The following is a 17,050-nucleotide window of genomic DNA, read 5'->3' as shown; positions in this document are numbered from 1 at the left end:
TCCTGTGAATGTCAAGCAGCAAAAGCAACCTGCAGGAATTGCAGTAAAAAATGACATTTCGCACACATTTGCCAGTCTGTGCAGACTCATTCAGTGGAAGAGGTTGAAGTGCCTGAATATACTCTTCTGCTTGTAGAAGGAACAGACACTCCTGATAAGATACAATGTACAGTGGACACTCAAGCTGCACAGATCGTGAAGACAGTGAAATTAACTGTGGACATTGGTGCTTCAGTTTCAGTCTTACCCAGATGTATCTATGAGGAACATTTCAAGGAAGCTCCTCTCCAACAGTCTTCTGTTCGTCTGGTGACATATTTGCGAACACCTATCAACGTGCTGGGCTGTATACAAGCAACCGTTCATATGGATGCGTTAAAGGTCCAGCCAACTTCTATGTTGTGGACTCAGGGACTGCACTTATGGGCATGGATCTAATATCTGCTCTCCACCTGCGTATTGAAGGCAATACTGTGTACCCACCATCTACATCAACCTCTCCTCCACCATCCACAGTGTCAGTGGGGCATCTGACCACACATCCAGCTTCACCAACAACTATAGGATGTGCTATAGGCTTCATGCATCAGGTGAAGATTTCACCAACTGCTGTTCCTGTGCGTCAAAAGCTGAGACACCATCCTTTCTCAGTGAAATCTGCTGTGTCAGAAGAGCTGAACCGTCTCCTCTCAGCTGGTGTGATTGAGCGCATTGACTCCTTGGGTCTCGCCGATAGTGGTCACACAGAAGAAGGCTGGAGGAATTTGAATGTGTGTAGATCTTCGCAAGCCCAACAAGGCAATCATCATAGACAGTCACCCTCTTCCTCACATGGAGGAACTGCTCGCCACACTGACAGGAGCTACTTTATTTTCAACCATATACCTGTAAAGTGCATATCATCAACTACCGCTTCATCCTGAGAGTCGGGATTTACCAGCTTTCATCACACATGAAGGTTGCAGAGTTCCCTGTGGCCTTGCATCAGATCCTGCTGCATTCCAAAAGCTGATGGCCACAGTGCTGAGAGGTGTGTCAAATGTACAGAACTATCTGGATGACATTATTTGCTACGGGCACACAGAAATGTCACTTTCGTCAATCTAGTCTGAAGTTCTTGGGACACCTGGTGACCGCTAATGGAATCAAACCTGACACAGAGCATTTGCAAGCGATCATACAGGCCCCTCCTCCCAAAGATGCTGCCAGCCTCCACTCTTTCCTAGGTGTGCTGTCTTAGTATGGGAAATTCATACAAAACTATGCCACAGTTGTAGAGCCGCTCCACGCCTGTCTGCGTCAAGACACCATATTTGAATGGACTGATAAGGCTCAGAAGTGCTTCCTCGCAGTTAAACATCTGCTCGTAGACAGCCCTGCACTTGCTTTATTCAACTTTCCAACAGTAATTTCAACAGATGCATCAGATTATGGCCTGGGTGCCGTGTTCACACAGCTGCATCTAGATCACACAGAACGCACAGTGGCATTCGTTGACGTTGGCCGAGAGAAAATACTCAACAGTTGAGAAATAAGCTCTTGCCTGCGTGTGGGCTGTGGAGAAATGGAGGACATATCTTTGGGGTTGTAAATTCACACTTTGCACTGACCATTAGGCCCTTACAACGCTCCTCTCTACAAAAGGAGCTGATCGAGCAGGGATTGTATTGCACGTTGGTCTGCTCATCTCCTCTGCTTCACATATGATGTTGTATACCGTGCCGTAACATTGAACCATAAAGCTGATTGCCTCTCACGCTTAACTCTGCCTCTTACTGCAGACATGAAACCTGAGCTGGTGGCCTTGTTGTCAACGGCCCCTATCTTAGTGACAGCTGGTGAGTTTGAAGATGCTTCCTCTTCCTGCTCCGAACTTACTTTTTTGCGTCAGCAAATTAACCAGAAGTGGCCTCCTTCTTTGAAGACAGTGAATCCAGTGCTTTAGCTGTACTTCAAGATTAGGCATGAACTGAGTGTGAAGGACAACTTGGTGTTTCGAGGGTCATGCCTAGTTGTGCCTGTCTCCTTCATGTGCTCATTGCCCTGGCACATGAAGGCCATCAAGGCATTGTGCGAACAAAACAGAGACTGTGCGAGCTTTACTGGTTCCCAGGTATGGTTCGTTCTGAGATCTGTGCCTGTTCACTGTATCAAAGGTCAGACAAGTCAGCAACAGTTTTTGAGGCACCACTGCAGCCTGTACCCTTACCTGAGGGCCCATGGCGTAAGCTGTGAATAGATATTGTTGGACCATTTGAAACTGCAACATGGGACTGCAAGTTTGCAATCACCCTCACTGATTATTACTCAAAGTGGCTAGAAGTTGCTTTTGCATCATCTGATACTACTGAGACAGTGCTTGGATTTCTCAGAAGTCTTTTCAGCCACTACGGTAACCCAGAATCTGTGGTCGGATAACGGGCCACAATTTACAACTGCTGCTTTCTCTGCATTCCTCAAAGTCCGGGGAGTCACACTTATCCATTCGTCTCTGTACCATCCCTCCTCCAACGGTGCCATAGAGAGATTCAACAGTCTTTAAAGGCTGTATCCAAGCTGCAATCCTCCAGAATAATATATGTTAATATATGTTCCTTCAGACATAAGTTCTTTCAGACATATCGTGCCACACCTCACGCATCGCCATTTGAACTCGTGCATGGCCGAAAGTTGAGAACTAAGCTAAGACTGGTCCTGAAGATAAAGCTGAGCCAGGAAATGAAAGAGAAGCAAGAGACTGTCCTGCCAGAGCACATAAGCCACCAGGTTGGCTCAAGGATTATGAGAAAGAGTTTACATTATGTTTGGACTGTGAGACTTGGTTGAAGGAAATTGCCTTTAATTCAATTCAATGCAATTCAATTTTATTTATAGTATTAAATTATAACACGAGTTATCTCGAGACACTTTACAGATAGAATAGGTCTAGACCACACTCTATAATTTACAAAGCCCCAACAATTACAGTAATTCCCTCAAGAGCAAGCAGTGCGACAGTGGCGAGGAAAAACTCCCTCTTGGGAAGAAACCTCGGACAGACCCAGGGTCTTGGTAGGCGGTGTCTGACGGTGCCGGTTGAGGATGCGATGAACAGTGGCAGTAATAGTCACATTAATAATGGAACAGTGACTTCAAATGGTAGTCGTAGTAGTTCATGTCATATCAGTGCGCTGCAGGGCGTTACAGGATGTAGCGTGGCCCAGCAGAGCATGGATGGAAAAACATAAGGACTCCGGGGAGTAAATTCCCCAGAAGCTAGGATTAATAACAAGCATTTCTGGGACGGGATGCACACAAATGGTAATAGAAAGGGAGAGGAGAGAGCAGCTCAGTGTGTCAAAGGAAGGAAGTCCCCCGGCAGTCTAGAACTATAACAGCGTAACTAAAAGAGACAGGTCATAAGACAAAACTAGGTGGTGCTGTGAGTAATTTAACCATAGTCATTAGACAGGAAGTACTGTAGTCGTTAGACAGGAAGTACCATTGTTGTTGTTCTTACCGTGCGTTCATGGACATCGGAAAAACGTTTTTCCGAGTGAAAACGTCACCATTCACGTAACATCCTGTGGGAAACAGAGGTGGGAAACTCGGGCTGGATTTTGATAACCCAGTTCCCCAGTTGGTGACGCGTTGTTGAAACTGACGTTTGATGGAGGCGACTTTGGTTCACTGAACATATTTTAATGACAATAAACTGTTTATTGTGGACAAATGCCTCTGCCAAGAAACATACACAGACATAATATGTTTCAAATTATTCATAAATAGGCCTATGTATAAAAAAAAAACACATTATCCGTGTCTTTTCCCGTTCGTTGTCCTCCAGATAACACAAACAAACACCTGGCGATGTGCTGTTTGGATGCTCGTATAAGAAAACAGCAGCAAATCTTTTTTTATTGTGGCCTCCATGTTTTCACACACCTGATGCTCTCGGCTACGGCCAACCGTTGGTGGCAGTCATGCAAAAAGTTGTTATGCCAAACGCCAATATAACAGAAGAAGAAGAACACGCATCCCGACCATGTGAACGCTGCCAGTTGGAAAAACAACGTAACCAGGGGGGCGGTGCCTGTTATTCCGAGGTGGCATGAACGCAGCATTGCTACCTGCATGGGGATGTAGATTGCGCCTAGATTAGATATCCAAACCTTAAAATGTGTTTTATAAATGGACATCTGTTTTTTGTTGACCACCATATAGTCTTTATACGCAAACAAAATAATTTTTGGTGTCATAATTTCAAACTGACACTCTGCGCCATAACTTCACTTCTTCATACTTCTCTCCGGTCTGCAGGCTATCAGAATGGGTTCAAGTGGATCTGTGAAATGATGCTGTCATGAAGTATCGACTTGCTGGGAATTAATAGCGTTAGCTGATTCAGGAAATGAACGGAAATTAATTTATTTGTAAAGCACGCTTTAAATAACATACTTTTAAATCTTTGAGTTTAGGGAAAGGGATCAAGTCTTTTCAAGTCAAAAGGCTCAAGTCCAAGTGATGTCCCAAGTCATTGCTTTTAAAGTCCAAGTCTTATGGGCTCTATGGAAGCCAATCAGTTATTGGCTAACATGAGCTTTCAAAGCAAGATGAGACATGACAGATGAGTCATGACAATGTACTGACTGACAAACAAAATTCATCGACTAACAGGAGCAGCTGTCACAAGCTGAATCTAACTAACTAACTAACTAACTAACTGGCAAACATCCTAATATGAGCTGCCTTTGAAGCAGTACTGCAGTACTGATTGAAATACTTCCAAGTTAAATAATGTCATGCAGTGTTTGATATGATTCAGGGTTAGGGTTAATTATATCTTGTACTTCTCCTAAGAGCACCAAATTATATGATAAGAAACGATAATGCATATCAGGGACTAAAGGATGCTTTTTTTCCAACAACTGGTCATCACTTTTCGCCTGCAATTTGTCTTAATTAGCTTAATTAATAGCTTTGAACTCGTCACGGAACACAATTTTCATATTTGTTTGTGTCTGTTTAAGCTTGGAAGCCAGGGTTTCTCTGTGAGATGGAGAAATACTGAAGCTTTCATCTTCAGTATCACTGTGTGCAGTGTGCGCAGAGATGTTGTTTCACTTTTAATTGATAAAACGTGGTTTTAGATTTTCTATTTTGAAGTCACTGCCAGATATTCATTTTGAACTCTACGAACACGCACGCACAAACGCACACACGCACGCATGCACACACACAATATAAATAAATATATATATAAAGAGAGACAGAGAGAAGAGAGAGAGAGAGAGAGAGAGAGAGAGAGAGAGAAACTGTTAAATGCACTGAGACAGGCTGGTGTATTTTAAAAGCATCACTCTGATTGGTTCGAGCTGCTCTGCATTGGATCCCCACTTCAATAGCCTGGAGTCGGCATGACAACAGTTACCAAGACTACTGCAGTTCAAACAAACACAGATTTGGCACCAAGAAAAAGGCACGATCATGCACCTAGTATCATTGCACAAACAGGAACAGATGGCTGGATGATTTCAGCTCGTCTGTGTGAGAAAGCCATATTGAGCGCAGCTAGCCAAATGTAAGAAGTGCTGGCCGGAGCACTCATCGATCACAGACCTCTAAACCACTCCAGTGCGGTGCCAGGCCAGCTGCACATCACATTGAACATGCTCTGATGGATCTCCCGCTGATCACAGTCCAGCGCCGCACGCTGCAATGCCCACGAGGCCAAAAACAATAGAAGAAAACTGCGTCATCAGTTAGTGAACAGAGCAGAACATTTCTCAAGCTTTCCCCAGAGTTCTGACGAAAAGATGATTAAATGTCTGTAATGGCCATGCAGCGCTGAAGGTTGAAGGCAGGTCCCAAAGGTTCAGAGTGGGATGAGGATAAAGATATGATGAAGAGGGGCGGGGGAGGGAGCTACAGTATCTCATTTGAATGTGATGGAGATTTGCCCGGAATGCCAGGGTTAATCAATGAGTCAGCTGCAAAGAATGCAGCTCCAGATTACGGTGGGGACTGCTTTACAAACCAATCTCTTTGATTCAGGACTGAAGTGGGCAGCTTTGTCCAAGCCGCTTGTTGCTGAGCCTGTTGACTCAGTGTCATTAGGTGAGGCTCATGCCTCAGCAGCCTCCTGGATTTTATCCTCACAGACATGATGTAGACCGTTTCAAGTGCTGGTTGCTAGGAAACAGCTTGGTTTAAATCCTGTCAGCTATTAATGTTGGCAAACACTGCAGCATGAAATGCTGTCGAGCCCATTTTAAATTGGAAGTGAAACGCTTTTTGACCTGTTTCAAACATAGAAAGAAACATAGACACTCAGTGAGCCATTTCGTCCCATTTTCTTAAAACTTAAATTCACCCAACAAAGGAAATTTAGATGAAATGGTTCATGGTTCGTTCTCTTCATAATTTATTTTACATTCAATCCATTGCCGTTGGTGAGGGTTCAACATCAACCAAGCCGAGGAAGCCGCCAGTGCTGACGCTCTCCTCAGTACAGTCATCATGCCATCTCCAGTTGTACACCACAGCGCGCTGCGCCCTCCATGTCCTTTCAGCCGTCCATCAGAGACCGTTGCCCGCCTCCGAAGGGTCCTCAAGACGTTCCCTTTCACCGCAACGATCACAAATTGACTTTGTTCCACCTCTCTTCTGCCTCCATTGCCACTCCAATGGCAACAATCACAATCAGGGTCAAACAGCGCAGTTACGTGTGATGTCATGGGGCCTTCGTTGCCCCTCTGTGTCTGACCTTTCACAGGTCATCTCTACCTTCTTTTCATCCCTGTGTCAGCAGGCTGCACAAAATTCCTTTCATTAGCCTAGCAATCTAGACGCACCCTATCGGCAGCAAATGTAATTTTCAGCCAGGGGGTCTTATCAACTCTCCATTGGCTTGCGACCTGAAAAAAAAAAAAACTCTCGCCGGTCCAATCACATCGTGTATAGAGTCAGTGGGCGGGCTTAAAATAATGATGGCAGAGTTATGATTGTTCCGTGTGAATTCCCTGCTACTTGGAAACAAAGAAGATGGCTGCTGCTGCTGGCGAACAGCGGTCTTTCAAATCGGCTTTGGCTGCGACTCTGGAGACTTGCAGTGAAGCTTTTCTTTGAGAAAAGAACCATTAACGGCACCGAAGTCATTATTTAAAAAGGAAGATGTGTTCGGAGTTTTGCTGACTGGATACAGCAAAAGTTTAATCTATCAACTAGCTCCGCTACCTTCTTCGTTGCTCTGGTTGGTTGTAGCGCTATCCTATTGCGCGCAGAGGGAATTTGAAAGACAACCATTTATCCCGCCCCTCGGATTGAGCCCTGCCAATGGTGAGTTCCCAGACCCAACATCTTGATATAGGTCTGGCTTGTCAGGCTATCCTTTAATCCCATCACCCCTTCTTCTACCCTTCCTTCAGCCACTTCCAGCCATGCAGCTTCTGCTCCCCACTTTTCTTTTACAGCCAGCACAGCAGCACAAGGTTCTACTGAAACCCACGGAGCTTTGCTCCCTATCCCCACCCTTCCCCAACATCCAAATGTGTTTTCGCCGAATGTCACTAACTACACTCTATCCAAAGCGGCACCTCCACCCAGCCATCCTCATCACTTTATTGCCCTTCTCCGGTCTCCCCCGCTTATGCCAGCAGATTGTCTCTGGTAATTACATAGATTTAGCCCAGCTCATTCAGCCATCAATCGTCAACACTAGCCAACTCTGGGAATTTGAGATCACCTTCTGTGCAGCTCCGTCATCCCTCACCTCATAGATCCAAGAACTTGACTTCAGCTGAATTCCTACTCGCCTTTCCTGCTTGGAGGTCTGAGCTAGAAGATTACCTCTCTATTGTGCTAAATATGGCCCTACGTTTCCGGAGGGACAGGGTTTTAGAGCTACCACGTACATTTTTCAACCCAGGCAGCTGGTCGTATTCAGGGAACATACTGGGGGTCCTTGACTCTGAGTTGTACTGCTGCATCTTTGCAGCTCGTACATCTCTCTCCTGCGAGTTATGTAGAGCCCCCTCCCACCCTGCCACAGCATGCACAGTCAGCGCTCCACCGTACACACACACACACACACACACACACACACACACACACACACACACCTTCATTACATCACATCTCAGATCTGTTACTGATAAACGTTCCCTTGCTTCACGAAAGGAAGGTTTCATGATAGGCCCTTTTGACAAGCCCCCCCTTAAACATTGTCCCGGTCCAGATTTCTCCATGCAATATGAATGCCATCACCCTCATCTGCTTGGCAGGCCACTGAGCAGACATCACCAGCACATTCAAATCCTTGCCCATCCGTCCAGACTTCTGGCGTTTCTTCGGAGTTTGCTGGAAAGGAGCGCATTATTTTTCCGTGTCCCTTACTGTTGGCTGCAAGAGCAGTCCCAAGATCTTTGACTCGCTCTCTCTGAAGCGCTGTGCTGGATCCTGACAAACAATCATAAACTCCCTCACATACTCCATCTTCTCAACGATTTTCTCGTAGTCACTCCACGATCATCCTCTTCGGGCTCCGTACAAAAGCTTTCGCAGAAATTGTGTCCCTATTTCTGAAGAGAAAACCTGTGGGCCTGGCACTTTAATCGAGTTCTTAGGCATCACCTTGGATTTGATTTCCTTCAAGCATCCCTGCCATCAGAGAAGATTCAGCGTATCACGCTGCTTCTCTCAGTCTATCATTTGGCAGACAGATGCACCAAGCGCCAGCTACTAGCCCTCCTCGGCAATCTCAATTATGCCATACACATAATCCCTCAGGCCAGACCATTCCTTTCTAACCTTCTGGTTAAAGCCGCAGCGGTCCCCTCTTCCATGACAGAGTAGTCCTGGACGATGCTTGTAAAATGGAGATGCACCGGTGGAAACATTTCCTGTCTTCTTGGAACGGCATCGCTTTTTTCTATGATGACGTCGTCATGCAACCGGAAACTGAAGTTTGTAAAGACGCAGCTCCTTCCATAGGTTTAGGCGGAGGGAGATGGTTTGCTTCTGCTTGGCCCTCGGAGTTCAAATCCCTGGACTCAGGGTCCTCTTCCCCGTCATCTGTTTTGCACAAGCTATATCCCATAATCATAGCTGCCATACTTTGGGGACACAAATGGCCCAGGAAAGCTATACTCGTACACTCTGATAACACAGCAGTCGTAGATATCCTAAACAAAGGTCGTTCTCACTCACCAGCCATCATGTAGTTCCTGCACAGAATAACCTTAATCTCAGCCCAAAACCAGTTCATCCTCAGAGCAGCTCACATTGCTGATTTGCATTCTCGGTTCTCTTTCCAGATACACATATGCTCCGTGAACAGTCCGCATACAATGACGCGTTCAATGTTGACAAAGCGCGAGACTAAGCTACTTACGTTACCATGGCAACTACCAGCAACGGTTTAACGTTTATGCCCAGTATACCAGAATGTTGATGAGATATGAGATTTGGGCGTGTCAGTTTAAACAGAGATAAATTTTTCTACTGGAGATAAAAACACTTGTGTACACGGCGATTGCTTTTGGCTCAAAACTCCACTTAAAAACCAAAACGTAGCAGTGTAAATGTAGCCTAACTGTCAACTTCTGTGGTGCGCTGCTGACATAAACCTCATACTGTATATCTCGAACGTCGATACAAGACACAACCTACTTGACTAGTAGACTACTAAAACCACGAGTTGCCCTGTTGTCAGATAACATGATTGCAGCAAACATCACCTGATTTACAGGAGTTAATAAAGTTTGCTGCATGGCCACTGCATTCATTCTGGTGTAGCACCACAGCAATCCCCTGTGCATAACATTGCCATATTATCAGTGCTGACATTTCACAGTATTTTCACAGCAGGACCTGTACCAATCAAATTATAGTCCAGACATCCTCAGGTGGAACCAAACATTCCTGCTCTATGGAAACACTTTTTTTGATAATTACATTTTGGCCAAATAATTAAACAATTCCAAGCAAACAGGGAGAGGATATGGATTTTGTTAAAATTAAAAATGTATTTTAATTTAACCTTGGGGTTTAGCTACCTCTCAGTGCATACTGATGTGTGTGTGTGTGTGTGTGTGTGTGTGTGTGTGTGTGTGTGTGTGTGTGTGTGTGTGTGTGTGTGTGTGTGTGTGTGTGTGTGTGTGTGTGTAGGTGCAGGTTGGGCTCCTCTGTTCAGCTGCAGTCCCAGCTGGTATCCCCATTTAAGTCTTTAAGGACATAAATAGAGAAATAGACCAGCAGAGAGGCAATGGTGAAGCCAGAGGGTGGCCATTCCCACTACAGCACTATATTTGCTTTTTGTTGTTTCTTCTACGGAATCATTTCTCTACTGCTGCAGCAACAATAATCCCTGTGTAAAAGTGATACACCTAAAACAGCTGCCCAAAATAACCATGTCTTGTTGTGTGGGAGTATTTTCTTTCTCCAAACAAGCAATGGGCACTAATGTCGCTGACAAATATGTTGCATTTCCTGGGTCTGTTTCTGTCTCATTGAGCATCCACAAGACTAGGGGCTGACTTTACACATTCTTTTGCTAGCCCAAAGTCTGCCTCAGCCTGCCCCCCCCCCACCACTGTAGCAACCTGAACAGCTTTGTCATCCTCACTTGTAGCCATTTTCTCATGATGGATGTAGCTAGCTTGCTCGCTATGAAGGAAGATGATGCCACCATTCTTAAACATGCCTACAAAGCTCTGATTGGTTGATTGTTTCTCCAACTGGGGAAAAGGCCATCAATGGAAGGAGTTTTAGGTGTCCATATTTTTGGAAGTAAACGTTCCATTAATTTGTTTAGCGTATGGACTTTTCTAGAACTGTTGATTTATTTAATGAAAGAGGAGAGACAAGCTAGGCCTTACTTGAATGCTTTGCTTCCTAATACAAACATTGTATTGATTTACATTTAATCCCATAATCATAGCTGCCATTTTATTTATTGGTATTGGTTACAGTGTTTATTTTTGTTTTCCCTGATTACCACGACTTGGGAGAATAATTTTCAAAAGCAATTTTCATCTTCTCCAGACAGCCACGCTACTGTGTATACATCTAACGTTAGGGAAAGCTGTAATCTTGGTTGCAGATGTTAATTCCTCTCCAGTTGTGTAATATTTGGTTCTAAAGCCTTTATTGGTGAAACTCCATGGTACAAAGTCCTGCTATATACTCAGTTGCAGTCAGACTCAGAGGCGTAGATTTCGGGGGGGAAGTAGGGGATATGTCCCCTGCAATATTTAGAAGAGGTAGATTTGTCTCCCTCAAAAAATATGTTTGGTTTTGGTCATTTTTTTTGGCATTATAGTAGTTTTTTCCTGATGTTATTGTCGCTTTTTTCAACCTTTTTGTTGCTTTTCTGACATTTTGGAAGTTTTTGTCAACGTTTTCAGAAGTTTACTTATAGGAGCTTTGTATGAGAGAATTTTATATAACAGGCCTAAAAGAAAATGTTCTGTATTTTAACTGTAGTTACACACAATTTCAGTTTTTTCATTATGGGGCAAAGTCCGGGTAACGAGCTGCCAGAACTTCTTTTGTTATTTTACGGATTTGTTTCTTAGAATCCAGGAAATTAAGTGTTTGATGCTCAACTTTTTCCGGGGGATGACCCCCACGGTTATAATGTGTCCCCCCCCCCCCAATGTTAAAACTAAACCTACGCCCTTGGTCAAACTGAACAGAGGCAGCGACATTAGAGCACAGATGCAGAGATCGAGGAGACTCCGGAGATACGGAAACGCTGACCCATCAGAGCAGACTGGGCTTTTTTGTGAGGGGCTTAAAGAGACAGCTCTAAGGAGAGCGTCTCATACAGAGGGTGAATACAGGTGATGCAGCCATGGGCAGTATGAGAAAGATAAAGTGGTTTTGAGCATTAAAGCACTTAACATGTTCTTGTACAAACACAAAACACAAGTATAAACCTGAAAATGTATATAATAGGTCTCCTTTAAACATGTTTTAACTGTATATTTGTAAACTTATTTTCTATTTTGCTTTGAGAGTAGTCTGTGTGGAGTAATATAAGTAAAGTAACACAATGACAAATGTTAATGACAAAAAACACAATCAAATTTGCAACAGTCGACCAAACATGACCGGTAAACGATTAACGGCCACCACACCTTCACCACTATCATTTAAATAGCTTTTTGATTTTTGATTGACTTTGGGCTATAAATGGAAAGCAAGGAACAATGTTGTTGTGTGTGTAAATGTTTTCCCCAGTATTACACAGAAACATGCTGTCTCAGGACGCAGGTTGAGGTGACCTTGGAACGTGCCTCGGCTTGCCTCCCTGGCTGCTGCTGCCGATGCCTCGGCTCTGTCTGTGGCTATATACACTTGTATAAGGGTGTATAAGGAACTGTGTATTTTACAATACACATTGTTTTTAATCACTTCATTTAGTGAGCTCTGGTGAGCTATATCTTCTCCCATCCTGTGTTCAGATTGTATTTATATAGCACTTTTCTAGTCTTAACGACTACTCAAAATGCTTTAACATATTACAGGAACCATTCACCATGCACACACATTCATACACTGGTGGCCAAGGCTGCCATACAAGGTGCCACCTGCTCATCAGATAAACGTTCACACACCGATGGCGCAGTATCGGGAGAAATTCGGGGTTCAGTGTCTTGCCTAAGGACACTTCGACATGGGACTGCAGGGATCAGGGATCTAACCACCAACCTTCCGATTGGTAGGTGACCACTCTACACCTGAGCCACAGCCGCCCCTAATCGCCCATCTAATCAATGTCTCAAACAGAACGGTACCTACATAACATAAAAACACATCTAACAGAACATCATTGTTGTATTACCAAAAGTGCGTAGTCCAATCTATTTTAAATGCCTAACAGAGTGTGTCTGCAGGTCCTTAAAAACCCACTATGTATAGAATTTGAAAATTTCTGGCTTTGGTGACCCCCGGTGTTTGTATCAAAATAGACACACAGCAATGCATGTCACCTAAAGAAGACCTATTATATACTGTTTTCAGTTTCATACTTGTACTTTGTGTTTCTATATGAACATGTTTACGTGCTTTAATGTTCAAAAAACACTTTATTTTTCTCATAAAGTTGGCTGCTGCACCTGTATTCACCCTGTCTGAGATGCTCTGTCTCGATGGGTTGGTGCTCATTGTTGTGTAATTTAAATACCTTTGACTAGAATGTCCAATAATTCCATGGAAGATGCAAGAAAAGTGGTGTTTCCCTGATGTTCATGAGCTCATCTCTGGTAAAAGAGAACTGCATTTACAACAAAACAATACAGCACATTAGATATCATAATAGATGGTAAACACTAGTGTGTTTGTTGTACAAATTAGCTACAACAGTAATAGCAGTTAGCCTACTCATGTAAGTCACTCACACATTTTTCAACTTAGGAGCAAAATGTGCTCCTTGGGGAAAAGTTACAGAATTAAGTGTTTTTCTTGACATAAATAAAGACATTTTCACCATAAATTTGTGCCTAAAAATGTATCAGAATGCAGGAAATAAAGTCTTATAAACGACCCCCAGACCCCCCACCCCCTTCATATGTGTCCCCCCAAAGACTCATTCTGAGCCAGGAAAAACCCTGGTTGTTTTAAGGCCTTTGCCTACTCTGTCCCAACAAGCTACAGCACAAAACTGAAGCTGTCCCCCTCAGGGGTATATATCTGTGATTGTTGTGAAAATTAGTGATGTGATGGATACATCCCTCACTGCTGATTGGTTAGGACAAATCGAAATAACCCATCTTCTCAACAGCAATTGGTTTACATGAACACCTGTAACTCTCGTTATTTCCTTCTTCCAAAACAACCAGGTCATTAAAACTAAATTATGACTGGTGTGATATTTGCATGCCCAATTAATCAGAGCACTCAAGGCCAAATTGCCTCCTAAGTTACCACGTTGCAAAGGCTATTTTTAAACAGAGTCTGACACAGTCAGTCCACATAAAAAAACACCGAGGCTACATTTACTTCCAGCTTACTTCATGGAGAACAATGACGGCAGAACAGCATCACTGATCTGTTTTAACTGAAAACTCTCTGGTCCAGCTCAGCTAAAAACACCGGATCTGCAGCATGTTACCACGTTGCTAGGGATCCGGATCGTTCCGGCCCACTTTAACCCCTGATTACCTCTGTAGGAAGCTGGGCACAGCGTGTTTCTTCTGCTGACTGTCCTGTTGTCTGTGTCTGTGTCCACAGTGCGATCCAGGTGAGGCCACAAAGCTGCTCTATGACCTTCTGTACACGGAGCCCATTAAAGTGGTGCTGATGCCCGGCTGCAGCTCTGTGTCCACGCTGGTGGCCGAGGCTGCTCGCATGTGGAACCTCATAGTGGTAAGAACTTTCTCCTTTCTGTTTGTAGATCTTCAAAACAACACACACAATCAAAATGAATCTACATTTTTGGCAGCATGGATCTCGGCTTAGGGTTGGACCCTGCTGGCAGCCTGGGCCTTTCTGTGTGGAGTTTGCATGTTCTCCCTGTGTCAGTATGAGTTTTCTTCCTTCCGTAGTCCAAAGACATGCAGGTTAGAGTAATTATAGTCTTGCATTTCCAGCCCTATCACCACAGCACTCTGGAGTAAGGTCTAGCTACACCACTTATACATTATGGGATAGTTTGCATATCTTTAAACCAATCACAATTGTCTTGGGCGGTGCTGAGCTCCGGGCGCTGAGCTCTGGACGCAGTGATGGTCGCTCTGCTAAATAGTCTCAGGAAGGAACTTGTTTCGGGGGAACATTTGAACCCCGCAAATGAAAACGCCACATACTATATTAAATGAAGGACACACTTGCTCCACCTAAGCTACATAAGATTAGTCTGGCTATCACCAGACCAAGCTCAATCTTTTAAGATTGAACATTAGTCTGGGGAGTCTGCTCTGTATTTTCTACTGCACAAGAGGCGTGATCGACGGGCATAGTTCAAATGACTTTGTACGCAATTGGATAGTCCTTCAACCAATCAGACCAACGATCTGGGTGACGTAGCAGCGACAGCAGCATCAACGGGTTGCTGCGCTTTGGTGGCCACCATGGTGGATAAGCCTGGTTGTGATTGGTCCCCGCAGATTTGTAACAGAAGCAGGATAGAAAATTTACAGTTTACCCCAGTCTAACATAAGATGATACAAAGTCCCAAATCTATTATTTCCTACATAACCATTAGGTAGGGATTTAGACATTGAGCCATCTTACAGTTGCCTCTATCTATAAAAATACTTGCATCCAACAGACAGATCAGTTACACATCAGGGAAATCATGGATCTAGAGGTCATAGTCCTGACAAACCAACATCTCTGAGCTAAGCCCAAAGTACAGCATTATTGTCATTCTGCTCTTTGGGGAACGCTAGTAAAGTGCACTCACATTAAAAAATGTTTCAGACATATCCCTTCATTTTTTTATATGCACTGCTATTTTTATGTGAGAAAGCGCAACTGACCCATATTTCTTTGTCATTGTCCACTTCATAATAACCTACCTTAAACTGCAGGCGATCTGCAGGAAAATTGTGATCTGCATTTGCTGTGTTCTCTCTCTCTCTCTGCCCAACTAGAGCAAGGGTCTGTCCATGGTTTTTGCCTGTTAAAAGAAAGTTTTTCCTTGCTGCTGTCGCACCAAATGCTTGCTCATGGGGGACTTGTTGGGTCTTTGTAAATTATAGAGTGTGGTCTAGACCTACTCTATCTATAAAGTGTCCTGAAACAACTCCTGTTGTGATTTGATACTATAAATACAACTGAATTGAATTCATATTGAACCAAACATTAAGATATTATAAACTAATTATGGGTCCATTCTCGTCTCTTCGCAGACAGTTAACGGTTATTGATTAATGATTAATGAGAGTGGATCTGGTGCGTGAGACATGCAAGAAAAAAAACTGCGTCTGACACAGTTTCTTCGTAGTCGTAATCTTTACCATCTTGGGTTCCTAGCCTATGAATTAATACAATATGACATTACACAACTTTGACGTTGGTAGTTTAGTCACTTAGCAAGATCAATTTCTTTTATTTTATAATTTCAAATGTTCTTATTTAGATGAACAAACCTACCTAAAAGGTATCCACAGTGTCTTTTCATATAAATATGTATTTTGGAACCACACTTTAAATTTGTGGGCAGAACTCAAAAAGATGAGCTTAAAGAGGCTACAAAGCTCCGTAGAGGCAGGGGCTGGGCTAGCAGACCCCCCTCCTCCAATCCATTGGGCTAGAGTGCTGTTAATTCAGACAGTTGTGATTTCTATTGGATCAGAGTCCTGTCACTGGGCTGTCTGTTCTGCCAATCTTCCCAGCTCTTGTCACATGACCAATTAATGTTTCCATGATGACTATTCAAAATTCTGATACCATGGAACCAGCACTGGCATTGTTTTTTTTTTTAAAGTGGCAGACTGACCCTATTCACCTTATTCTTCGCCCGTTCTATTTCCCATGATTCATAGTGCGTTCAACTGACTAAACGCTTTTCTACTTTGGGTTTAAGTGTTTGTTTACATATGCTAGTACTAGCGTAAAGGCTACGCTGATAGTTTTTAAAGTTATTAAAGTAGTAGATAATTATTTGGTCAAGATGGGAAGTAGTCGGTGGCTAAACACCGCCGATGAAACCTCAAAAGATCGTGAAGGCGACCGTATCAGAGTGCCACATCCCTCAAAATTGACAGGTTGGGTGAATGACATGAAGCTATGGCCAGGAGTTAGCGATATTGATATCATTAATTAGTTTTTGGAGGGTGTAGATCGTGAGGAGATGCGCAATTACAAAAGCACCAAGGCTTTCAATTACTTCTATAGTAATAAAGTTGGGCGCATTTTTTTACTGAAGCACGGAGACTATGTCTTTTTGAAAGCAGAGTTGGACAGAAGTCAAAGTGCTAACCAGCCTAAGCTTATTGCTTGGGTTATGCTGCACCAGTCGGGGGTGATAGAGACTGTCGGATGTTCATGTATTGCTGATTTGGGAGATCGAGCAGTCATGAAGCAGCTTTCCTTTGGAAGGTATGAAGAAAAAAATTTCCTT

The 17,050-nt window shown here is 43.6% G+C and overlaps 1 protein-coding gene across 5 annotated transcripts in view; it reads left to right on the top strand.

The window, feature by feature from the left end:
* Positions 1–17,050, top strand: part of gabbr1b (gamma-aminobutyric acid (GABA) B receptor, 1b) — a 294,834-nt gene that overhangs the window by 179,819 nt on the left and 97,965 nt on the right. For all 5 annotated transcript variants that reach the window (XM_039820112.1, XM_039820110.1, XM_039820114.1 and 2 more), the window contains one exon: positions 14,215–14,349. In XM_039820112.1, the coding sequence (XP_039676046.1) occupies positions 14,215–14,349 (135 nt within the window). The remainder of the gene's footprint in view (positions 1–14,214; positions 14,350–17,050) is intronic.

This window comes from Perca fluviatilis, chromosome 13 (assembly GCF_010015445.1).
Source record: "Perca fluviatilis chromosome 13, GENO_Pfluv_1.0, whole genome shotgun sequence".
NCBI lineage: Eukaryota > Metazoa > Chordata > Actinopteri > Perciformes > Percidae > Perca > Perca fluviatilis.
The sequence above is the reverse complement of the archived record's forward strand: the minus strand, read 5'-3'. Positions and strand labels throughout refer to the sequence as shown.